At 36.0% G+C, this 27,342-nt stretch overlaps 1 protein-coding gene across 2 annotated transcripts in view; it reads right to left on the reverse strand.

Annotated features, from left to right (window-relative positions):
* The window catches only part of MLLT10 (myeloid/lymphoid or mixed-lineage leukemia; translocated to, 10), a 130,496-nt gene that overhangs the window by 32,451 nt on the left and 70,703 nt on the right, over positions 1–27,342 (reverse strand). For both annotated transcript variants that reach the window (XM_009275227.2, XM_009275226.2), the window contains exon 11: positions 3,386–3,564. In XM_009275227.2, the coding sequence (XP_009273502.1) occupies positions 3,386–3,564 (179 nt within the window). The remainder of the gene's footprint in view (positions 1–3,385; positions 3,565–27,342) is intronic.

Here is a 27,342-nt window from a genome sequence, read left to right on the forward strand (position 1 = left end):
AATAACAAAAGGCACAGTAGTATTACCTAATTTTCTCACTTTAGGACAGTTGGTTTCAATTGCTTGCAAGTTTTCGTAATACTACGAACAAAATTTTCTGTATTAGATGTCTACCATAACCTCCTAATCAAAACAGTTCAGCCAATTTTGAGACTAATTGTATGAAATATATTTTTTTCAAGACCTTCTCTTTAGAATTTCTTAACACCCTTGCTTTGAAAAAAAAGGATGCAAAAAATCCATCAAAAATTGACAAATTTATGATGTCCCCAAAATCATAATTACAAATGCCCAATGGAGATCTAAGAAAACTTAACAGTTTGGGCATACTTGAAAAAAAATAGTTCTCTTGAATTGGAGAACAATTACATGGTAAAATAGGCTCTCTTGACAGAGTCTCTTCAAACACTAGTGAACTGAAACTTCATGAGGTTCTTCAAACCTCATGAACTGAAACTGATAAAGACTCCCAGAGTCCAGGAAAAACAAAGGCAAGTTACAGGTGGTTGTCATGATTTAATGTGAATCAAAGATATTTCCAGCAGGGAGATCTGCTTGGTATTTTCAAGGCTTGAAAGTTGGGAAAAAGTATCTAATCTGCCTGGTGCAATGACAGAAGTAGCACCAATCCTAAACCTCAACCAGGACATGAAAGCACTTTATATTTTAAAATTCACAATAGACATCCATCTTCTTTCTCCTCCATGCTAGAAAGTACTCTGTAAAACTTATTTTCCCCATGAATGAGGAAGAACTGTGTCCATGGACCTTAAAGTCAACTGACTGTTCACCTCTGGCCACTACAGCTTCTTTGTAGGAAGTTTCTCTCAAAACTGATAAACCGGCAGGGTAAAAAAAAAAAAAACCAAAACCAAAAACAGAAGGGTGACAGTTAAAGCAATTTAGCCTAACTGCAAATGGTGTAGACAGGGAATACAGAAGGGAAAAAAGACTGGGACAATAAAAATAGATGCCTTGGTTGTAGAGCATAACTTAGAGATGTGTCACACTACACAGCTTATCTGAGGCATGATGTTTGGTTGAAATATCAATGCCTGTAGAACAGTTCAGATGATGGAAGGACCAAGTTCAAATTTATGCACTGACACCATTGATACAAGAAAAAACAAAGACTATGCCTTTACCAATTTCCAACTGGCAGACACTAGTTACCAAAGTGTAGTCCTAGAATCATTGTAGCAGCATAGGACTTCGTTAATTCTTGGTGCAAACACCGGAGTTCCCTTTTAAGGCTGTCAACCAAAACTTGCTCACCATTTGAACCTCCCTTTATAGTTCAGAACCAAAAGACTCTTTAAATGGTAGCACCTGTGAATAAGATCCTGACCAGTAAATCTATGACCACTTGAAAACAAGCTAGGTACTGGGGTAAGATACACAACACCTCTGGGAAAGAAAAAAAAACAAAACAAAACAACACACCAAAACCCAACACATCTCCCAAAAAACAGTCAAAGGAAGGACAGGAATTTTAAGCACTTAACCTATGGGGGGCTCTCTAGTTCAGCTAAACATTAAGAGAAAATGCACCTCCTAGGGTATACTTCACCTTTTTGTGACAACATGAGGAAAAGAATACTGTGGTATTTCTGTTCTTGTCTGCTAAGTATGCGCTCTGTCCCATTGCTTTTTGAATCCATTTATCCTCTGACAGAGTTTAACAAATAAAAGTGATGGTGCACAATTCTTGCTTATTTAACTTTTCCATGTCATTCGTGATTTTACAGACCTTTCTCTCATCCCATCTCAGTGTCTCTTTTTCATGCCAAGATTTCTACACTATTTAGTCATTCCTTATAAAGATGCTGTTCCTTGCCATTGTTCACTACCATGGCTCTTGTACCTCTTTTGATATCTACTGTATCCGTTTTGAAGAGAAACTGCCTTTTCCCTTTAACATTAATTTCATTTGCCCTCTTACCACCTTGTCAACATAGGCTGGTGAGGTCTTTCAGCAGTTTGTGACAGCTGATCTTCATAATAGCTCATTGCATAACCTAGCATAATCAGCAAACTGGGCTTCTGTTCCTCCTCCTTTTCCTAGATCATTTATGAATACATTGAGCTGTACAAAAGGCCATAACACTGATCTTTCCAAGACTCTGATGGTAAACCTTTCCACTGTGAAAACTGAGCATCTACTTGTTTGGGGTTTTTTAAATCTTTTAATCTGCTACTAAACTATGACCCAACCTCTCCCCTTATCTCCAGACTGCTCAATTTAAGTGTCTTCAGTGAGTTATGTTGTGCAATACTCGAAACCAGTCCAGCAGAATTACATAAAAATATGAACTGCCACCTATAACAACAAAGTGTTATTTGATATTGAAATGTATTCTCTGTTGGCCTGCACATAGTATTTCTGCTACGCATGCACTATACACACACACACACGTGTGCATGTACACACACACATGCATGTACACACACACACAAGTATGTATGTATTAAGCTTGATTTTAATTCTTCAGGTTTATATCCACTATCTTAAATCACTGTAGACTCTATAAATTAAAAGTTGATGGCTTATATGCACACAAGAGAAGATATATTTGATACATTCACTGCAAAACAGAGTCCCATCAGAAAATGAAAAATACAAGAGACACGAAGTATAAAAACATCATGTCTAGTACAGTGTTCCTTCATACTTATACTCTAATCATGGTGGCTCTCTACAAATACAACTTTGTACTCTCTTGCCTTCATAAATGCAATCTTGCCCAACTTAAATTCATACAAAATACTACCATAAAGATATTTTTTCTGGTTCATTACTTCAACTGTATCATCCTTTTGCACTCCTCCAGTGCCTCCCTTATCCCTTCACCATCAAACACGAACTACGTATCTTCATTTTATGACCTTTCAAATACAAAACTGTAGCATACATGTCGTCTTTCATTTGCTATCATGTCAGCCTTGGCCACCTCTTTGCCAGGGCTAGCCTTAGTGGTCCATTTGTCAAATCTCGCAAATAAACCCCTCTGTTCTTTAACCAATACCAGCATTTTTGCATGAAACATCCAAAACTTTATGTGTTTTCCTCTTTTAAATCCTTTCTTAAAACACTGTTCTGATAACAGATGTTGCTTAGAGCACCGATGAATTGTAACCAGCATTTATGCTACTAGTCATAATATAATCGTTACTATACACTTCCACTGACCATTTTTAAAAATCTGTGTGCTCTACAAAGAGGGGACTATGTAGTATTATGGGGAACTTCTAGCCACTGTAACATTTTCACAACAAATACAATGTTTATTAACCTATTTTCCAAACAAATTATTGTTTTTTTTAACATTGAAAATAAGCAGGTCAATAACATGGTTTGCTATCTTAAACTCTTGTGATAGTTTACCTGAGTTGCAGCAACAACAGTAGTTATAGAAGGCGCAGTTGAAGGTGATAGAGCTCCCACTTGCTGCAAGTGGCCTGAAGCCTGCTGAGGTAAATGAGAACTGGAAACGGGAGTGCTAGATCCTGAGCCAGATACTGCATTTGGAAATGATACTGCTACATCATTGCTGCTAAAAATACCTGAAAAAAATTACAAAAACGATTACATGCATCTCTCTCTCTCTTCCCCTCCCTCTGTTTTCTAGTAACCATGTAAATATGCAGTAGAAAATTAATCAAGACAAACAAGATCACTCAATACATAATGCAGAAAGTTCCTGTGTTGAAATTCTAACCATGCTGATTGATAAAAGTGCTCTCGTCATTTGACATTCTACAGTTCAGGGAACACAGATTGATTCAGTTCTAAGTTTTTGTAAAACGTGTGATAAATCAAATACTTATGTGCATTACAAACTCCTCAAATATTAACAGTAGCAGAATTTTTGGCTAAAATGCCTGCCTTCAACTGAGTCTGCTATCAGAGTTTGTTCTTTCATTGAATTACTGTAAAAGTTAAAGTAGATAAAGAATGAAGTATTGGGCTATATAACTGAACATACACAATACAAATGGAAAAATACTTTTTAACTTTAAAAGTAAAACATTTCTGAACAACATACATTTGTCCAAAACTGTAATTTTGGCAACTAAGGATTGCTTGTGTATTTTCAGAAAAATATTGACAGCAAGTCTGAGGACAAAGTACTCAGATTTGCTGGTAGAACATGTGGTATTTCATTTATTCACAAACTAAAACTCCATCCATGATCTAAGAATGCTTGACTAACATTTCTGCTAGAACAGCCAACAAGTAAATGACTAAACATGTTAACATTAGTCAGACTTGTACGTTAGCAATTTAAATAGGAAGAGTTCACACCCCTCTGTGAAGCCATTACTTCTGTTCATCTACATGCAGGGTAAAGTTCATTATATAGGTTGGGAAAAAAACCCTACTGACCAGAAGCCCAGGACAAGAAGTAGTACCTGTCTATGAAACTGTTAGGCTCCACGTGCATTAGATAAGTGAGCTGTCAGCTGGCCAAGGAATATCAAGCATGGTAGCACTGAACTGCAGTTAGAGGAAGAGTGCCACAGGGAGTAAACAGAAGTAGAATGAACATGGTTAGATCAAAAAAAGCAACAGAACTGAAATGCCAGTTAGAAGGCAAAGGTGGAGCTAGTTTGTCACTCATACAAATAATGATTTGAAGAAGGCAGTGACAATAAGAAGATACGCAATGTTAAAACACCACTCGCCACCCAGCAATCCCTCTGAGTATAGGCAGTCAAGGGAGACTAACATCATCCAAACCCACACATAATATGCAAACACTGATGCATCTTAAATTCCCTGCCTCTATTAACTGTCGAGAAAAATGGAAGAGAAAACCAGCCAGACCCAGTAGAGAAAGAAGATATGAAAAAAACAGCTGAAGACACATTCCGACAACACTTTTTTTCCTGCCTAACCAAGGTTAGTGACTTTTTATCATCTTCTCCCCAGTCTCTTCATCATAGCCAATTCCATACCTGCTCTGCTTTTCTACTGACCTTCGTATCTTTTTCCATTTAGCACACCTTCCTGGGTCATCTTCCCCTGCTTTTTTTTTTTTTTGGTCACCATCCCAAAAATCTACAGTTATGGCATTACTAGCGGTTAAGATCCTTAAAGTGTTCACTTTGTTATGACCTTTCTCTAGTTATATCTGCCTCATCTAACTAGACAGTAAATTCTATGGATCCTGCTCTAGATTTGTCCCTACACACCACCAAAATAAACATGATTAACAAACAGCCTTGCTAATGAGTCTACTCTTAAATGCAATATAATTACAACCACAAAAACTGAAATATACTCCAGGTCCTCAAAAGATTTTTTTTTTTTAAATATGCTTTCAATCAGAGATTTCAAATTAATAAAAAGGATGAGATTTTTGACCCTTTGTATTTTGAATGCATTAAAAGAACTAAACATACAAAAATTCTTGAAAAATATGAGATTCTCATGCAATTATCTGGCTCCAGAAACCATGAATTTTAAGAGTAAAAATAATGAAATATCACAACACTTATGAACAAATCATAAGACCTCATCACCACAAATGCTATTACTCTCATAAAATGTCAATGATAATCAGTGGAGAAAACAAAATTTTTGGTGAGAGTCAAGTAGTAAAAAAGAAAGATTTTTTGCCAGAAATGTAAAACAACTCCAACATTTTAAAGCTATTAGAGATTTTTTTTAATTTTTCAAAATCTTACATATTTAATAACTTTGCAGAGCTGCTGCTGCTTCTATTTTAATGATAAGGTTTATTCTTCCTCTTAAAAATAAAATTCTGGAATACAAGCAGGTAGTTATAAAATCATGGGCAAAAACTATTTCAAGAGACAGAGAAAGGTAAAACAACTCCAACATTTTAAAGCTATTAGAGATTTTTTTTAATTTTTCAAAATCTTACATATTTAATAACTTTGCAGAGCTGCTGCTGCTTCTATTTTAATGATAAGGTTTATTCTTCCTCTTAAAAATAAAATTCTGGAATACAAGCAGGTAGTTATAAAATCATGGGCAAAAACTATTTCAAGAGACAGACAAGCAGTAAACTAGTTTGCCAGTGGAATGAGGTAAGCTATTATTTGTTGCTAGTAGTAGTAGTTGCAGTAGTAGTATTAAAAACACTCGCTATTTGTTGCTGTTACAAAATACAGGACAAATATGACCTATTCGCACACTCTGTTTGGGCTAAGTATTTCCATTTAGCAATACCTTACTTAATACATAAAGTACATGCACCTTCTGGAACTAGTCATGCAACCAAGATATTACTCCATGCAAGCATTCGAGTAAGAGCTGTATGCTGAACATACAAATAAATCCTTGATTTTCACACCATTTCAAAAATACCTGTATAAAATCTATGTGCATATCATATTAGAAAGCCAAGAAAGTACATATTTAAAATGTCTCAAACATATCAAGTTGCCCTTTTGGGGTTTTGGGAGAGAGAAATCACTTTCTGGATCAGGAAGGAATAACAACAAAAGCCTGAACAAATCACTGTAAACCACATTAATGTTTAAAACTAACAAACCACCTTGAAGTCCTTCCCATATTAACGAAAAGTCTAATAGCTATAGCTTGTGATGAATGACATCGTGTAATTTGCCAGAAGCATAAACAGCACGGTTAAATACAACCTTCAGCATTTTAAACAGAACGCAGCTCTTCAGCTGCAGGTGGAAATGGACACGTAACACTGTTCAGGTAAAGTTTGTGCTTAACACCACTAACACAGCTGCAGAACGTGGTTTCAGGTTCTCACAGATAAAACGCACATATAGCCTGCTCTGCTGGAGTGAAAAGCTTAACAAAAAGAAATAACTGCCTGCTTAACACAGAAGGGTAGTACTATAGAGCAGGGAACACATCAGATTATGCAGATTTGAAAAAACTGTATTCTTTTTGCTGACAATCAATGACGAAATAGATAATAGAGGAAATAAAAGAACTTCAAGAATAGTGAAAAACAAAATAGCCTCAAGTCAGAACTAGCTGTGCAGCAACATACACCAAGTGGCACACAGAACAATTTCAGGGATTTTATTCAAAATCTCAAAAATAAGTAGTTCCATGAGCAGAAGAATTAACAGAACAGATTAAGTTCTAGCTTTCAACAGTGTTGCATCTCACAGATGACATCAATACGCTAAGCTTTTCCACCACGATTTCTGTGTCCAGCTACAAAATCCTCAGTTCTTTTTATTTTCTAGTACTACAGCCCCCTATGTTATTCCGCTCCCTTACATTCCCTTCCTATGCTGGTGATTGCCTAGTTCAGCAAGAGACAAAAACAGGCTGTGGTTACTTTTGTAGCTGTACACTGTCCGTCCCTAGTATAGGAACTTACATATTTAGAATCCTTTATTAAGTTTGCTTGAAATTGGATAACAGGCTCAAAGCTTACTGCAGGCCAAAATCAAGAGACAAAACGTGTAGACTGCTTCCTTAGGAAGCTACGAAAATGTTCTCCCTACCATAAAGGTGTATTTTCTTAAGTCAGTAACTTGAAACTCTTGCAACAATTGTGAAAAGACGAAGTTATTTGAGATATCTATCATAGGTTACTGATCCTAGCATTTTCCCAAACCTTAAGGAATAAGCAGAATCCGGTCAAAGAATTTTTTTTTAAATGTAGACTTGCAACCCCACAAAAGTTGCACAGAACTACAGAACCTTCCTACTTGGGGGAGGACAGACGAACACAGGGCAGGAAAATTTGAGTTATAAGAACAAGAACTTCTTTACAAAAACGGAAGCTATATACACATTTTCAGGACCTTCACTTCCTGTGATCTCAAAAAGTCTCCCCTAAAACCATGACAACTTTCTATATAGAGCAAAATGAAAAAGTGCCTTTGAATGAAGCAGTCCATTAATTAGTAACTAAACATGTAGAAAAATTGATTAAGTTTAGTTACACAAGAAAGAACATGTTCTATTCCAGTAGAATGTCAATAGTGGAAGAAATATCCCACTATTTGTTATTTTGTAATATGGACATAAGCTAAAGTGAATCTAACGCTAAGCACAAGCAAATAAAACCAGGTTATTGTGACACAGTTGTCTAAAAAGAGAAGAAAGTTGTGTTTGAAACTGCCAAGCTAGTAACAGTATTTCATTTCAATTCACCTGAGGTAATGAAATTATAGTTTGGATGCTAGGGCCAACCTGTTTCCTTCATGAAGAAATTTGAAATCTAAGAATCAAATAATCAAGCTGTTTTCCTGCTGATGATGAGCAAAGTGGTAGAGTTCACTTTCAGATAGGTTTCTACAAGATTCTGCAGTAACAGTTCTAGAAGTGCATGGAAATGATAGTTACTGATCTGCAGCCTGATAACAAGCCAGCACTTCCCTCCCTTTCAGTGACTGGGGGTCCTTTTTTGACAGAGGCACAGCAGCCTCTGTCACAGATCAACAATCAATACCCTCCTTTTATGAAGGGCATTCTGTGTCCTCTCCATGATGAGGCAGAAGGAAACAAAGCTCCCAGACTCAAAGTACCCAAAGAATACACACCGCTGGCAGTGGAGGGGATGAGGGAAGATACAAAATACAGGTATACATGTTTTCAAAATGGAACAACTATTCTAGTTTCATACCTACTGACAGAAGGCAGACTGCCGTAATTATTCCCTTAGAAAATACTTCATAGATTGGATTTATAGTTAAAACTCAAAATATTTGACAAGAACCTTCAAGACAATGGAGGAACGCAATTCGACATGGCAACGTCAACTGCCATGAATCAGTAGTCTAAGAACAAAGTCATATCATCTGAGGTCTGCTATCAAACTCCATCAAAATTAACCCCAAATCCTTGACAGCTCAGCTAGCAAAAATTGTTTAGTCAATCTCTTCTGCCTACTTCCATTCCTATGTTCGTGATCCTGACTGTACAGCTACCTACAGTCATTCAGAAATGTATTCCATAACAGGGCAGGGAGATGAAGGATCAGAACTGATCCACGTAGCTACCAAAGTGGTCTACTCCTCTGTTCAGCTAGTCCCACCTGCTATAGTGAATGTTATTTCACACTTGATCCCATATTCATTAATGACTACGTCAGCAGTGTTACAGAACTCACTCTTCAATAAACTGTAACAGTGAGGAATATATATACCAGCTAACTAACATGAAACAACATATATGAGTTGCTTAAACCAAGCTCAGTCAGCATACAGTCCTCAATTAGACTTTTATTTCCACAGGTAGGCTTTTAAGTACAAGATTTCAAAACTGCCTAAACCATTGTCAGAAAGGTTACAGCTTCCTGGTGCAGAGTGTGCCTACTCCTACTTTCAATTAATCCAAGCTGCTACAGGCCTTACGCTACAGCCCTCCAGTGCAGAAGGGCTCAAACCCACGTTTTTCACAGCCCAGCCAAGGTGAATTTGCTCTCTGAGAGGAGAGGTTTGAACACGACACGAGGAGACAGATGAATGACACGCTGGACCAGGAACACAGGGAGAACTGTATCGTTTTTCTAGCCCAGTATATCCATCTCTAACAGTGACCAACAGCAGCTGCACAAGGAAAAGCACAAGAGCAAGCATGAAGTAATACTTCCCTCAAATATTCTCCCAGCCTCTAGAAATCTGTAACTTACAGATTTTGAGCTTGAGGAATGGTCTTTGTAATTATTAGCCTTAAATTTGCTTCCAACCCTGCCCCAATGAATTTCCTCCAATCCTTTCTGAACAGTTCTAACTTTTCATACCATGTCCCATGGCAAAGTTAAACTGTGTGGTCTTTTTTTTGGTGGGTGGGAGTTGAAGACAGGGACAACACAGGGACAAACCTCCTCTCATTTGTTTCCTCCAGATGTTCTGATTTCCCACAATAAATCTTTGAGATGAACCTGTGTAAGGTTCACATATATAATTAATTCAGCTTTATGAAATAAGACACATTAAGAATTTCATGCTTATTCTAGTCTGATTCAACAAATTTAGAAGTACTGTTCTAGAATAAGAGCAATAAGATAATGAGCTCCGTGATCATATCTGAGACACATATGCTCAGCACTACAGGAAAGACCTGTAGTTCAAGTGTGTCACAGCACAGAAAGATCTTTGCAAGAAGAAAAAGTTAGACAGATATGGAAGAACAATTGATAAATAAAGATCTTAACTTTTATTTAGATGTTCACTTTTGTTATGGTAAGCCAAGACATACAAGCCTAAGCTACTTTAATAAAACATACTAAAACCAAAGTAGTTTTAGGCTTTCTAAACGAGTATTCCTGAGTAGGAGCATGACACTTGTGATCTACATTTCTTAATGATTTCCAGGGAGAACTTAATGTGTTTGCTTAAGATCTCCAAAAACCTACCACACCACCAAACCATTCTGACAGCAATCTATCTCAGTGATGAAAAATGGTGAGTCACTGGAAGCACTAGATTCATCTTCACTGTTAACATAACATAGTCTTTTAAAGGAGTTTCTACTTCAAATGTTTTCTCTCTTTTGTATTCCAGTGATCTGAAGTTGGTGTCTTTGAAGGCATGCTGCAGGATGCTTGACTGAGACAGAATTTTCAAAAAGAGGACCATCAGAGAGGCTAACGAGTAACAACAGCAATTCTGTTGTGATTAGTTATTTCTGGTGGTGGGCAACAGCTGTTGCCTGAACTGCTGAAAGACTACACATAGCAGTCATTAGCAACAACTAAAGCTTTAAAGTGGAATTCTAGAAGACTCATGGACAGGTAGTTATACTTAAGGTTGTAATATCTGACAACTGAACAATAACGCTCCATTATTCAATACTCTGAAAAAAATGGGCATAAAGGAACTATTTCAGGATGACTTTGTAATTTGTCCTTCTCTTGTTCTTCCTTGTTTTAAATTTATATGGTTTAGCCGAGCGCTACTGTCCCCATGCTTCAATACAGGCAGATGCCTTTTTATGGACACTGTAAAGTCTGCCCAAGTCGGGCTAGATCCAAAATTTTAACTCATTCATGCTCAGTAGAGATTCTGACTAGTTTAGGTTATCTTGTTAAAAAAAATCATACCATATATACCAAATTTTGCCTGCATTGACGCGGAGGCCAAGTCTACAGAACTGAAAACTTTCTTTGCAAACATGCTGTCTTCTAAAGCGGATCACAGTGCTAGGACTGGCATGATGGATGTCTGTTCTGTGCTATGACTCTCCTCACTGCAACTCACAAATTAGCGTTAAGACAGAACAAGCATAAACAGAGACCTGAAAACAGGAACAGGAGTAAGAAGTAAAACAGACAGAAGACAGAACGAGCGAGAACAGAAGTAGCCACAGAAAGGCTACAACCAAGCATTACAATTTACAGCTAGCTCTAACATAAAATTATAACATTCAGTTCATGACTCCCCATAGTCTTTTTTTAAAGTATGCACTAAAATCCTCAACAGATATGTATGTCTGTACCCCCTCCTCCTGCTTTCCAGTGCTAGGCCCATAAAAATGATGCAGAAGAGACGAGACTTCAAGGTCAAGTCAAAAAAGTTTGACTGTAAGGTCCAGAGTAAGACTGAGAAGGACAAAGCACAAAGTTATCACACAGCAAATAGCAGTGAAAACTTTACATCTCTCAACTGTTATTTTTCAGGTTTTTTTTAAACAAGTTTTTAAAAAAGAATGAGAAATATAATAAGTTGACCGTAAAGACTGAGAAACAGAGCACTGAGTACTTAAGTCTCTTACTGGCAAAACTGCAGTGTGCCACTTCTGCCTTGAAGTGTCTTGACTCCTTTCTATTAAGACAGGTATCTTTATTGAAAGATACAGCCTGCAGGACTCCATTTTCTAGTCCTCCTTTTTAACTGACCCTTTCAAATGTGTTCAAGTCTTTAGCTGCCATCTTTTCCTCCTTTACACTTTGTCAGCACCACATTCAACTGACAGGCTTCAACCATCACTTTTACACTAGCATAACTGTCAAATAAACCTCTCTGCTCCAAATTTGTATTTGTTTCCACTCAAACCAAAACTCCCAGTTTTTTCTTTTTGATACTTTTTTGCTGTTGTGCAGCCAACTTAAACTCAGTGCAATTAAAAAAAAAAAACCAAAACAATCTCCTGATACACTGTCTCCATCAAAACTCTTACAGACAATGACTCTTACAGTCCTCAGCATTATCTGACTCATAATCTGAATATGCTGTTGGAGTAAACTATCTTCCTATATTTAAATATTTATCTCAAGTTTGAATACTTTCTTTCCATCCTATACACACATGGCAAGATTGCTGTTAGTATTATCAAAATTTCTACCTACCCTCATTGATTTCACCCATATATAATATACACTTCTGCCAAAACAAGATTATGCAAAAAAAAATCCTGCAAGATTACTTAGAGCATGGGAAGGTAGATAAAACACACACAAAAAAAAAAAAGGGGAATGAAGGGAGGGGGGGGGGGGGGGGGGGGGGGGAGGAAGTAACAAGTAACAAACATGGGAAGGTAGATAAAACACACACAAAAAACCCAAAAACAAACAAACAAAACACCAACAAACCAAACAACAAAAACCAAACAAACAAACCAGGCAGATTAGATGATAAACCCTGTCCAAACACTGTTCTAAAACAAACATGTAGGTAACATTATGCTGCCCCACAATAATGAGTCATACAAAGCATTATTATTGCTCGACAAGAAAGTACACAACATTAAGTAACCACTTTCCTCTATGCCCTTCCAACTTCTATGCTGGAGTTAGGAATACACAATCAGTTTAAAAAAAAAAGTGCAATGCGGAAAGAAGTCATCACAAATGGCGTTCCATCAATTCTGCACTGTTGTGAACCTATACCTCTTCAACATTAAACAGCAAAAAGGCTCTGCTTATAAAACAGCAGAAACTCACCAAGTCCAAATTCAGCACACTTTGTCAGATACCCTTCAGATGTTTTATTTTTGTTCAGAAAAATGGTGAGCTTGCTTTCCTTCATCTCAAAGCTGGTTCAGAGCACTGTATACCTGGGAGAGTGAGAGGGAAACCCTATATCAAAAGGAAAAAAGCTAAACCTATTTTACTAAAGCAAAGCAAATCTAGAGAAATTTCAGTATTTCTCACCACATGTAGACTATGAAATATAAATTTAATGTAGTATTAATTTTTTTTATTATTTAAAAGACCCACCACTATAGACATCTGCCTAACAGATGTAATTTGTGGCTCCAACAGTGTGAAAAGTGAAGTCCTATAAAACCTTAATGATTGCTAACTTAAAACACAAAGAACTTCACCATGTAAAGTTTAAACATTTAAATTCCTTTACATATGCTCAACTCCAAGTCAATACGATTTGCCATGTATACAGCACTGCTCTTCCAACATACACATACAGCAATAAGAAAATCACTCTATTTGGCTGACACCAGTGGATAAAAAATTTGAATTTTTATTAACAGATATTTAATTGGGTGTCAGACATAACACTGAGAAATAAACTTGATCATCTTCAAAACTAGCCTCATGAGTGGTTTGTAAATGTAAATATTCCCTCCTAAATCTTTCAGTAACTTGTGAATATAGCTATGATTGTTTCCTACACATGAACAAAAGCCTTGAAAAAGTAAACCAAGTTCTAAGTTAATAAGATATATTTCACTTTCACTGGCTATGAGTGAATACAGAACTAGGGGTACAAAGCCAATAAGGAATACTAAAGGGAAACAGCAATTAGATACATTAAAGATTCACTATTGCTCCCTCTGAAATTGATAGTACTGTTATCACTGACACAAATGGGCAGCATCGGGTTGTCAGAACAAAGAATGGACTAAACAAGGCTACCTTCACATGCATTACTTCTAGTAATTTAAGTAGTCAGGAAGGCAAGTGGGAGAATGCCTGAGGTAGACACCACTATAACACACCTATGAATGGAGCACAGAAGAAGAACTAGAAACACTATTCACAAAATTAAAGAAAAGAATCTCAGAACTGGAATAAAACTGTTATCATTTTACTGCGCACATACAAAAAGATCATAAAAAGAGAACTGAGGAACTATTGACCTATCAGGCTCCTGCAGACAATCTACAAAGTTTTCACTCAAGTACTGAACAATTGACTCACTGCAAACCTGTATTTCACCCAATCCACAGAATATGCAGACCTTCAATCAGGCTTTTCCACAAAAGGCTACCCTTTGTGATAAATGAACCTCTGAAAAAGATTCTAATATAACTTACCATTATGTATGGTATTCATCAATTTCGAGAAAGCTTTTGAGTTAGGAGAAAAAGGGCTTCATGTTAAGATCATGTTTAACAGACACACAAAAGAATATATGTATAGACAGGAATTTCAGTGAACAATAATATACCTGAATACATCTTTCTTGTATTAGAGCTCTGATCATTTACAGTAGCTCAAATTGTAAAATGGATTTATTTCTATCCACTATAATTTTTTACTTATATTTCTTTTGTCAGTGTGTGTTAGCTTTTTAATGTCGAGTATAAGAACATCATTCCAGCACACACCAATTAGCTGCATTCTAAAGCTACTATTACAAATAAAAAATCAAATACTTTCCAGCGACAATCAGTCTTCCCAACAAAAGACTGATTTTAATTTCATTGTCCGCAACAAATTTAGAAACTTAAACTGAAGCTGCCTTGCTAATTTTAATCATGAGGCATCTTTTCTGCTTCGCTGATAGATTGAGACTAACTGAAGCAATCAAGAAATTTAACAGAAAACAGTTGTGGTCTCCTGGACTTAGGGAGGTCAGTTGAAGAAGAACTCAAAAGCGTAGAGAGAAAGAACGTCCAACTAGTGGTACACCAAAGGAGATGTTCGCATGAACTTCCTTTTCTTCAAGGGTTGGGGTTTTTAGAGAATATTCACCTCTGACCATGAAGTGCCAGAATACACTCACATCCTCTGCTGGCTAGCTGGAAGGCTCTGTAACTCAGCCTCCACCGCAACACAACACTTTTATGCCCAGTTGCAGAGTGATGGCAGTCATGCAGATGGCCCACCTCTTCCACTTATGCCACCACTTTATTAATACTTCAGATAATGGCCTCATGACTACAAAATTATTTTAGTTTCAATTTACTAGTTCACTCTTTCACACTACTAATGAAGAAAGCCCTCAGCTTACACGTCTGGTTTGACAAGATGATCGAATGAATGATTTTGCAGGTGAGAGTGTAGCAAACACCTCCGTCATACTTCCATGGGTGAATTTTCTACCTGCATCAGCCTCTGAGGTCTGACTGTAATAACTGTTCGTGTTCCAACAGGGTGACTGTCTTTTATGCTTTATTTTTCTCTTCTTTATTCTCCCCACAACTGGCAGCTACTAAAGACTGCTGTCATAAGCCATTTTTTTTAACTGCTAGGCTCTTCTGAACATCAAGATTCCAAAACAATGAAACAACAAAGACAATTTAAGCTTTTGTCATTGATACTAGAATATTACAAAACTAATTTAGAAGTCATTAAAAAAAAAAAATCCTTGCCTTTTACCTACTGCCTAAACTTGAATAACTAGCCAAAGTTACTTCCATGGAAAAAACTTTTAAAATTTAGAATATTTTAATTAAAACATTACAGACCTAGTCTTTACTGTAAAAAAAGCAAATACTAATGTTTTTTTAATTTAGTGGTAGAGGAAAAAAAAATCCACAATATACAAAATCCTGGATGATTCTTTACAAAAGTAGATTAATCTGATAAAAATGAAACTGATAATTTTAATTAACCTTCTCAACAGTTTTCAGAGAACTAACAACTGTACAAAAATACAGTCATAATCAAAACTATTACTTCACAAGAAAAAAAAAATCGCTAAAACGTACAGGGTTAATATGGCTGGGATCATATGCATTACACTATTGGGACAAATTCTGCCTCAGGTGCAGAGGACACAATGCAACTGCTGCCTGCCACCCTTAGGAGCAGAATCATTTTGCCCACACCTACCCTCCACAGCCTTCATTTGATTATAATGATATCTGTTCATTCCAGTTACGCTCAATTTTTGCGCACAAGAAATAACAGCCATTTTGAGCCACCACTGCTTTTGATATTAAGGAAGCCCCTTTCAAATTTAAGGAACTGCTGTGTAGGTTTAAGGAACTGTTTGGGGGGCTTCGGGTGGGGGTGTTTTGGGTTTTTTTAAACAAGCACAGCCCTAGATTGCCTGAAGCTACACCTTTTGCTTTTGTTTCTTTAAAATTGTACCACACAGGAGCTACCGTTAACCCAAACCATCACAAGCATTTTTTTCAGAGCTTTCAAAAAGTTTTAAAGCAGAATACACTAGATATGCCCCGGTGAAAAATTTACTACTACAAGACACACACTTCATAGACAAATGAGGAAGAGATGCAGTTAAAGAGCTAACAAAACAATTCAGTAGACCTAGTCATCAACATGGGGCTAAAACAAGTAGTTGTCTGGCAACTCAAGAACATACATAAAAACAAAGTGAGAGAAACAAATTGCAGTAGAACCCCTTTCAACTGCAGCTACCAAATGTGGAAAAAAAGTATTTTTAACATTCATGGTATACACAATCCTTAAGAGAACAGTGCCAATTCCAGGATGCATGAATTACACTTTAGTAGGCTGTTACTGTGCTTATCAGAATGAACTTTTCACAATAAGCATGTGCTACAATGGAATAAATATGTGAGAAAAGGATTCACACTTGTGATTCTTACTTTGAAAGTCTCTTTTTTTGGAATCCTTAAGATTCCCAATAGGAAGTAAAAAGACTGTCATACAATGATCAAAAAAGACAAATATAGTGTTACAAATTATCAGAAGGGAACAGAGAACAAAACAAAAAGCATAATTATGCCACTTTAAAAATTCATGTTGCACCTATATTTCAAATACTACCTGCACTTCTCAAAAAAGGATATAGTAGCACTAAAAGAGATCTGGAAAGGGCAAGAAGGATATAGTATGAATGACAAGAAGGTATTAAGATATCCAGGTCTAAAAAAGATAATAGGGGGAAATGACAGAAATGTATAAATTATGAATACTGTAAAGATGCTGAATATTTTAAATTACTATTCACTGTTTTTAGAGGAGTGTCAAAACATGATCAGCAACAGCTGTGAACAAAGTACATCCTTTTATAATGCATAAAGATATGAAACTCATTTCTCATGTTTCAGATATTAACAGCATAAATGGTTTCAAAAATTATTAGACAAATTCATGGAAGAGACTGAGTCACGGAAGAGATCAATAGCTACAGATATCCAACCTTGAGATGAGATGCAAGGAATCCCAGTAAGAAAACATCCTGTTTAACCTAACTCCTTTGAAACAAACTGTTCTAACACAGACCTCATCCAGTTACATGATGAAGGGCCAACATTCAATCAGCCCTCCTTGTGACTGATGGAGCTAATTCTAGACTCCCCCCAAAGCCTCAATACAGAACATAATGAGAACTGTTCCCCTACTACTATTCCCTTCCACCCTCCATAGATTAGTAGAAGGTAGATGAAAAAAGGTGTTCTATTCTGAAAGGAAAAAAGCTACTGTCTGGGTTCCTGGTATAACTGCCACTATTGGCAGCTACCTCTTTCCTCACTTTTCCTGCACTGAAGTACCCTCCCCACCACCTAGTTTTCTCCTACAACGTACAGCCAAGCTATTGAACTCCAACATGCTAAGGTGTCAAGAAAGGTTAGGGATGGTGAACAGTAATCACATATACCAAAACACTATATGCTGTAATAGCTGGACTTCACATTCATTGTTTTCCTTTATTTTTGCATCTCTGCTGCCTTGCGCACTTTCAGTCTTGGCTGAATCCTTCCTTTCTTCATCTAACCCTTACGGTAGCTGCTATTGCTTGCTTTAAAACCTTACAATTATTCTTCCTTAAAATCAATGCTGCTCAGGAAGACTTCGTTGCTTCCAGCTCCTTCATTTCAATTAGTCTCAAAATATCTCAGAATTGACTGTGTATTAATACCTACATCCGAGTCACCATCCTTCTACTGTTCATTACCTGTTTTTAAAGGAATTGGTTATGGATACAAAAACTAAAGTTAAATTCTAAGCTTACCACTACTCCCACAGCAGAAAAAAGGCCTAGTAACTTTAGCCCTTGAAAGGATGTTATTTGCTGTAACCAACCACTAAATCCTTCAGATCAGGAATTAGTCCATGACAGTTATCACACTCACACCTTTAAAAAAAAAAAAAAAAAAAAAAAAATCTGCATTTGAGATTCTTACATGAAAGCGAACTGTATTAACGGATTACGAGGTGCTTTTTCATTTGTTTGGGGGGATGGGGGAATGGGGGCTTTTTGCTATTTGCTTTGGGTTTGGGTTTTTTTGTTTTTTTGTTTTTTTTTTTTAATTTACTTTGAACCTCTAGTCATTCTTATCAGGAAACCCTTCTCGTAAATGTTCAAAACAAATAAACAATGGGAAATAGATATAAAGCCAAGTCAAGTACAAAGGATCTGATAGGATTACTCATCCACAAGCCCCAGACATGTGTTCGTATTCTTCAGCTCTGTTTACAGCTTCCATGAATCTCTTCTCAACTCAAGTTTCTAGAGCTAATACTGGTCCTCAGACCACAGATACTCACTCTTTTGGACAAAAATTTCCAGTTTTTTCAAGTTAGTCTAATGAGAACCTTCTTCAGAAACTTTTTACCACTGCATTTAATTCTCCCTCATGAAAACACATGCAGCAAGCTAGATCACTGTCGAAATTTTCTTAATGTTATCCTTATGACCTTCTCTCAGACACCATACATATCTGCCAGATCTGAAATCAAAGAATGAAGAATTATATTTAAAAGCTGAATAAAAAGTATAGAAAGAACAATATGAAGTAATGAGTTTGTATCTAAACTAGGTGTTAAATCCCAGTTTCATTCAAATGGACAAAAAAATTCGCTTCAAATTCAGGATCAGACAAGAAGTAGCTTTTCTAACAATATAAAATAGTTTGTTTCACTTACTATTTCTTTCATTACCACCACAAAAGCCCTGATAAGAACTATTTTGCTAAGTATTTTGACAGCACACTGTGTGTGTACGGCGTACCTGTATATCTAACTCCTACAACACTTTTTCAATTATGCCTAATACTCCTGAAAGAGAAGTTTAATTGAGTAATCTTCTGGAAATACGGTGTTGGCTTATCAGTGCCAACTTCTTGCATTTTATTTATGCTGGGGAGTTTTATTAAAAATGAGCTCATGTCCAGGTGGATCAACATAAAGATCTTGCAGGTTTTAAGCAACCAGTACAGGTAACCTTTATAAAACATCAGGAACTGCCATACAGTGAAAAGGCACTGGGATATACTGTCATTTAGTGTAGCTAAGACACAGCTTTAGATCTAGAGAGGTACTGGATTCCACAGTTTCCCTTTTTAAAGTGTTCTTAAATACAAAAGCTATTGAAATCTTCTATTGTATCTGTAAAGTTATCCCAGTTGGTTCCTGCCATTTTAACTAGAGCTAGGTGTTCAGACTGTCATCAACCACAGCATACGAAGCTACCTGGAGACCGCCTGACTTCAAATATTTCACTACAGAGCAAGAATTGCTGTGGGACGCGTGCCCCAATGTTGTACCAAGTGACACACACAGTATCACACCACAGCACAGGCTATCAAGAGCTTCAGAAAGCTACTGTTCTTAGTCCTATCACCACCATGCAACCTGTTTAAGAAAGTAAAATAAATTACTTGAGTAAGAAGGAAACATAGGGAAATGTGGAGCTGATAATCACACACTTGGTCTGATTATATCTGTTCAGAAACAACATAGTATACAGGCAGTATAGTTCCTGTACACCAACACAAGAATCTGTCCACCGTAAGTCTTAATGGATTTGTCCCAAAGCACCATCTTTCAGTTAAAAGCTCAATTATTTTAAGGTAACTAGTCTGCCTCATACCACTACGTTATGTTAGTATTTCTACTTAAATTTGTTTTCTTTTTAAAACTTTACAGGCAAATCTCAGAAATTATTATAATAATCAACAACAGCTCTAGATATCAGAGCCTCTTCTTATATAGAAGTTAGTCACCCCAATCGTAATCCTGAAACAACTTTCAGTCAGTTTAACTTCTGATACTGCAGCTCTTCACATCAAATAAATGGAAAATTTAAATGCAAAGTACATTTCCCTCTGATTTTAAAGACCTGACTGTAGTGCTACCACCTCTGACTGACAACAACAACAAAAGACTTTTACCATATGAACTGGACAGTCTTCAGAGGGACAAAAATTCTGCAAATACTATCAACACATACATATCACTTATTTTTCAGCTATATTTGATTTCTGAAAGACTTGAAAGTCTGTAAAACCTGAAAAGTACAATTTTCAAGGAGGGTTAAAAAAAACCCTACTGCTCCTTTTATAGTCAAGCCTCTTTTTTGCCCTCCCCCCGCACACGCTTTTTTATGTTCCCATGTCACCTTCAACAGATTTTATGGAGTTAAAAGACTGATTGCTATCTCACATTTGACTTACAAGGAATGCTGTACTCTAGTAAATTGGCTCCAGATGCTGAAAAATGTTCACACTCAAAAAAAAAGTATATTTTAATTTAAAAATATATATATATACACACAAAATTATATCAAATTAAGGGTTTTTTTAAGTCTAATTTTTAAAGGAGATCCTGGGAACTAAACAGTTGCAAGTAAGCAAACACCACCTGTATTTCACTTCAGTTTCCATGCAGCGATAGAATTTCATTTAAGGAATATTTCCTTGATCTTCAGAAAAGGGGTACACCTCTAAAGCAAATATCAAGTTCTGCAACAAAGACATCTGATAGGACAGAAATCTTAATTGCTTCAGAGTGTCTCCTCGTTCCCCCGCTCTGTGTATATGAAATTCTAATTCTTAGTTTTATAAGAAGAGCTAAAGAACTAACATAATCCAAGCACAAAACTGGAAGTTTCAATACATTTTCTCTTCCTGCTTTCTTTTTTTTTTTTTTTTTTTTAATATAATAATGATAATGCTACATACTTTTACTCCATGTATCTGCAAAGATAATCAACTCCTGGAAAAGCAGGCAGTTTATTTTGTTCGCTGTGCAGGCAACGGTAATAGCAAAGCTGTCAGCTAGATCTCATCCATACAGTGTAGTTTACCCAGATTACCCAGGCCTAAAGTAGGCGAGTTTTTATTAGGAATTCAAACCTAACACCAAATATATACAAGGCACTCCGTAGGCTTACAGGTCAAATATAATCTAAAAGCAAACAAGTTACAAAAAAACTCACAGACTTCTTCGAAAACCTTCCCTCACCAAACAAGAAAGATTTATAGCTAAATTTGAAAAGTAGTAAGTACAGCAACTTAAGCAGCCTTTAAGCTCCCCCAGTCCATTTTCTTTTCTGCCAATTTAGATGCAACTAACAAAAAGCCAATGTATTCATACAGATACTTATTATGTTTTGAAAAGATCATATTTAGATGCCAATTCTGCAAATAATTCTGTACGGGCAAAAATCTAGACCTACAGAATTTATTTTACTCATTATTAAATTCATATTTGGGTAGAAAATTTGCAAAGCTTGAATAAAAACAAAATTTCAAAGATTTTATAAATAATTACATCTTACTGCTCAGCTGTTTAAAATTATTACATCTTTCTCCTGAAATGAATAACTACCAAAATCATCTTTATTTTGTTTTTAAATGAAAGACCTAAAAGGGAATTCAGGAAAATACACATTCCCTTTCCCATATTAATTTATTTTTTTGTTTTGTTGGGATTTTTTTTAGAATCTGAAATGTATTTCAAGTTCATAATGTAAACATACAATTTGCTGTTGACTATCAGAGCATAATAAATAAATAAATTATATTTTGAAATGTAACTAGAAACTAATGCCCAGAGTCACACCATAATTTGGGAATCTAGATTCAAGTATGTAATCTTCAAAATTTCCATTTTAACCTGACAGACACTTACATTCTCATACAACAACTAACTAATCAGGTAAAATCTCATTTCCACAGCTGCCAAGATCTTCTCTGATATAAGCAGGCCTAAGCAGCTTGACATGCAAGCTATACCCTTGTTAATAGACCTTACCTTCCCTTCCCTGGGACATTTTTTTTCACTTCAGAAAGCCCTCACATCTGTTTCACTCAAAAAAAAAAAAAAAAAACAAAACACCAAACTAACAAACCTACAGTTTTTTGAGAAAGGAAAACTTTGTTTTGTTTTGTTTTAGATCAAGTTTTGTTTCAAAGCAATGTTCCAAGAGTTTCTAGTCTTGCAACACTCACAGGGGAGCTGATTTGTATCTAATGCACAAACCACTGCTTCCATGGAAAGTCAGGCAGCCTGGAGACTTCAAAGGTGGAAAAGGCTCAACACTTCTTGTTTTCAGCAGCCCATCTAATTAAGTACTATAGGTCTGTACTTTTCTGTCAACATTTTTTTTAAAAACAGAAAATGGGGCAATTACCAGTATGCAGTATGCAATTACCAATGAAAAAAAATCTTGACCAGGAATATTAATTCTTCCTGTATAACAATTATGATCATGCTTTTAACCATTTTTGTAAACTGAAATATTCTCAAATTAAAGATATTTCAGTCTATCAAAGAGCTTAAGACTCTCTAAAAAGGACATTTTAAAAATCTTGATCATTGTATGCCTCTTCTCAACTTTCCTATATTCATATTTTAGGAGGAAATTAGTATCAGAATTAAATATAGTACTCTACCTGCAATATCTATGGAGTAATTTCAAGTGATATAACTTTTCTATCCCTTCTTGAAATGAGTATCACAGAGATGACAATAGCTTTTTTTCCTAAAGCATCTCAATATGAGGTAGTGTTCAGTTCTCCATCATTATTCAGAAGTTTTTCATAATTGTTTTCAAAACACATCTCTGTTATAAGGTCCATTGTTCAGTATTTTTTGTACAAAACTTTCTTAATCAAGGAATTATTATTCATTACATCTGAGTACATTTCTTATAACATACGTTTTTAGAAACCACCGTGAACCCTCACAGCAAACAGCAAAGACTTCTTAATTTCTTCCCAATCTTTGATAAAAGCATAGAACATACCACGTTGGAAACTAATTTCTGCAGACCCATACTGCATGACAATACCCTACTAACTACTGTATTTTGAAATGCATTATTTCATATGCCAAACTGATGCACCATGCTAATTTTTCTTTTAGAAATCAAAGGGATAATACAGCACAGAATTAGGTTCATAGATATCATATTTGAGAAGTCGTGGCAGTCCCATGAAGTTCCCACTGACTGGAAAAGGGGAAACATAACCCCCATTTTTAAAAAGGGAAAAAAGGGAGACCCGGGGAACTACAGGCCAGTCAGTCTCACCTCTGTGCCTGGGAAGATCATGGAACAGATCCTCCTGGAAGCTATGCTAAGGCACACGGAGGACAGGGAGGTGATTTGGAACAGCCAGCAGGGCTTCACCAAGGGCAAGTCCTGCCTGACTAACCTAGTGGCCTTCTATGATGGAGTGACTACACTCCATTTTTACTCCTCTTTACACACAGCAGATACCGGAACTAGACACAGTATTTGAAGACCAGATGCACTCTGCTGAACACAGAGCTACCTTTCTCATTAGTCTGCTGTTTATGCATTCAAACCTTTTTAAACACAGCTCAGCACTGGAAGCACAGACATAACGGATTATTCACCTTCATCCTTTTTCTTTTCAGCCCTTCCTTCCCCAGAAGGCCATCCTTATCCTGCAAGTACACATGCATCTTTCTTAGACATAATCTTTTACTTTAGCTCCACCAACACAACTCTTAGTTTGTATTGCTTACCAAGAGATCCATTTTACCCTGTCCTCATACACGGATTTTTTCAGAAATTGCAGAATTTTCCAATAAATAGCATAAGGTTGATAACTGGTGCACAGGGAAATAACACAAACCCAAAGTAAATACTCTGATTTAATAATTCTCTGATCAAAATTAAATTGAGACTTATCCATTAACTACCTTTAATGCAAAGGTTTGCTGACTTCCTATCATTACAGGTCTTTACTTAAAATGTCACGCTGCATCAATTCAAACGTAGACATCTACTATGCCACTGCTTTTATTAAAAAAAAAACCCAAACCTCCAATGTGTTATTTTCCGTAACTCACAATAACCGCCATGAATTATTACATCTTTACATCTCTTAAAATCTTTCTTTCTTGTATCAGACACAACCTAATTACATAACATTAACTACCTGCCAGTCTCCTACAACTTCACAAGCTTTAAAGACTTACTGAAATTTAACACTGACAGGCTAAAAACATGAAAATATGAGGTACTCATCATCAGGAAATGCCAATTTATTACTTCTGGCTGTAGCTGCTGATAACACCTGTTTTAGTTAAGAACATTGACAGGGGGATCTATTTCATGATAATTCCCATTTTCGTAAGCTTCTACTCCCTCATGTGATTTCTTCCCAATTACTTACTGTCTCCATGTTTTCTACACCAACAATCATCAATTTTAACATTTTAATCTCGTATCAAACTATTTCTGTTGAGCCTCAAATATGAAGAATGAAATTATCTGCACAAGAATTTTGTCTTGGTGTGTTTTCTACACCATTTGCTTAGTCCTAAAAGGTCATTAATATCTATTAGTATCAATTTGTCCTTTCTATTCTATCTCCTCTGGAATACAAAATTTTTAACACAGCAAGACTTCTTTTTCTGCTTTGGCTTCTGGGGCAGATAAATGTAATAGCACAAACTATTTCAGAATAATTTTGTCTAAACTCTTTCTCCCAATAGATTTAGCTAGTAAGTCAAAGGCTACAGAGGAGTTTAAACATAACATCATAAAGGTTTAACATAAGCTCTGAGGAACTCGGTGTCTCAATTAGAATGATTTCAAGTTACTCATCTACTTTGAAGCTCAGAGTTCTCTTGCATCATCAGTATGAGAACGAGCTTAACAGTAAGATCATCTCCTTGCACAGGAGCATAACATTTGGCAGAGGCTTCATCACTGCTTGAATCAGATGAGAAAGGAGAATAAAGTACATGGACTAAGCTGAAGCATTTAGTAAACTCCTATATAAAGCTGAAATTTGACTGCACAAGACAAAATCAACCCAGAGGGGCCTGTGGCAAAAAACATTAACTGTTTCTAAACCAGAGTTTGAAATATTGCTATATTGAAGTACAACACTGGGCTTGGAGACGTCCTTTATTCCAAAAACTGTCTAGTATTACCAACCAGAGCATACTGAAGACTGGTCAAAGGTAGAATATACATGAAGTAGAGATAAAAACGTAGGAAGACCAATTATAAGGTTGCCTCAATTGTGACAAAGGCATTCCAGAAGATGGGCACAGCAAGGGTGCTGAAAGAATGGGCTAACCATTTCGAGGCCCAATTTGGAATTTAACCTTCTCCAGTCGTCTTAGGGAAGAAAAGAATTGCTTTATAAGCTCTTGTAGGGTTTACAGTACTCATATGGGTATAAAATCAATTATGTAAAAATTAAAATATTGAAGCAAATGATCCCCTGAAGACCTTAGCAACTGAAGTTAATACTATACAATTTGTTGTACACTTGAAATCAAGAACAGAACTGGGAAAGACAGAGAAGCATCCCTATATGCTTGAAGCACTGTAATTCTTCCAGCAGCAAGTATCCATGCAGAACTTGCAAGATAACTGTGCAAGAACTTTATCTACCATAAAACAGAAATTTCCGTCTACTTCTGACATTTGATTGCTTTTCATTTTACCTTGCTGCATTACTCCACAAAAGTCAGAAGGTACTGTACGTCATGTAAAATTTTTTTTTTCCCCTATTGCTGTGGGACTTGAGTTCTCAGAAAACTCTTCACGCACTGGAGTGTACTCCAAACAAAGAGGGGCCAGAGCCTGCACAAACTGCTCGACAGAAAAATACAGCATATATGAAAGTTATTTACCATAACTGTATTTTTTCTTCTTCCCACCACCTTATTAGTTTCTGCACTATTGTTGAAAAAAAGTGCAAGTATGGTAAAAGAAACATTTGATCTTGGAATCTACTACTAGCAGAGGTAAGCACTGGGACAAGATGCTACTGATCTCTTTCAGTCCCTGGATGAATGTTTTCTGTTCTTTAATCACCATTGTTGTGAAAAGAAAAAATAAAAATCTTCAGTAGAAGGGATCACTGCTTTACAATACTTTGGACTAGAAATCTTTAAGTATTATTCCCTAGAAGGATGCTGAGAATGAACTTATTCCTGAGAATACAACTAGTGTGACTTTTAAAAAGTTAAATAGCCCTATAAAATTGTACAGTTCAGATTAAACCCTTCCCCATTAAAGAAATTGGATCCTGAAATCACTCCAAAGACCAGTCCCATTTTGGGGGAACCAGTATCAGCTTTATATAACTCCCACTGACAACTGACTTATGTCATCTTAAGACAACAAACTTCCTTGTGAATTTCCAGCAGAAAGATAAGTATGGTTTGTAAATAAGCTGTTATTGGCTAAAGAAGCTATTCTGTTTTGTTTGGTTGGTTTTTTAACAGGACAGATGTACTAGGAAAATGTTAATTTAATATAAAAATTCCTTATCACCATACCAACTAAATTTTATTTCATTTTTTTAAATTACTTTTCATTCCTTTGAGTACACTGTTAAAGTAATGCATACAGTGTTTCCTATCAGATTATAAATACATTTCAGAAAAAATTATAAAGAGCATTAAGATTGAACATTCAAGCACTCAGATTTTCGAAAGCATCAGATCAGTTGTGTGGCAGCTGTAATACAACCTGAGTGTATGTATTGTAACAGCTTTTAATTACATGGCCTTGTACTATTCATGATACATCTCTGTTCTTATTAAGCACGAAAACAGAAGTTCTGTGGACTGGAAAAAAGTTTGGAGAGGACAAATATTTTCACAAAATGAGCTGAATGTACTTACTCTGAATAAAAGTTTTATGGAAGACATTTAATTATGTATAAATAGCACATGATGAATCCGCATTACCTTTTAAAATAAGCTTTCCTTCACATTTCTTCTAATTTGAACATTAACTGTGAACAGGATTATCGTATGTCTGTGAAGTAATGATTTTTGTAATTTTTATGGATCTTAACAAGTACTCTTAAGAAAATGGAAAAAGAATGGTAGCTTAAGATAGCTGCAGTTAAGGTTATTAAAAAAAAAAAAAAAAAAAAAGAGAGGAGGAGATTCTTGAAAAAGGGCATCAAAAGCTTTGTCAAGTCAAGATGAAGTTAAGATTTTAAAAAAAAAAAAAAAAAAAGAGAGGAGGAGATTCTTGAAAAAGTGCATCAAAAGCTTTGTTTAGTATGGTCTAACTCAT

Source organism: Aptenodytes forsteri, unplaced genomic scaffold (genome assembly GCF_000699145.1).
Source record: "Aptenodytes forsteri isolate BGI_AS27 unplaced genomic scaffold, ASM69914v1 Scaffold336, whole genome shotgun sequence".
Classification (NCBI taxonomy): domain Eukaryota; kingdom Metazoa; phylum Chordata; class Aves; order Sphenisciformes; family Spheniscidae; genus Aptenodytes; species Aptenodytes forsteri.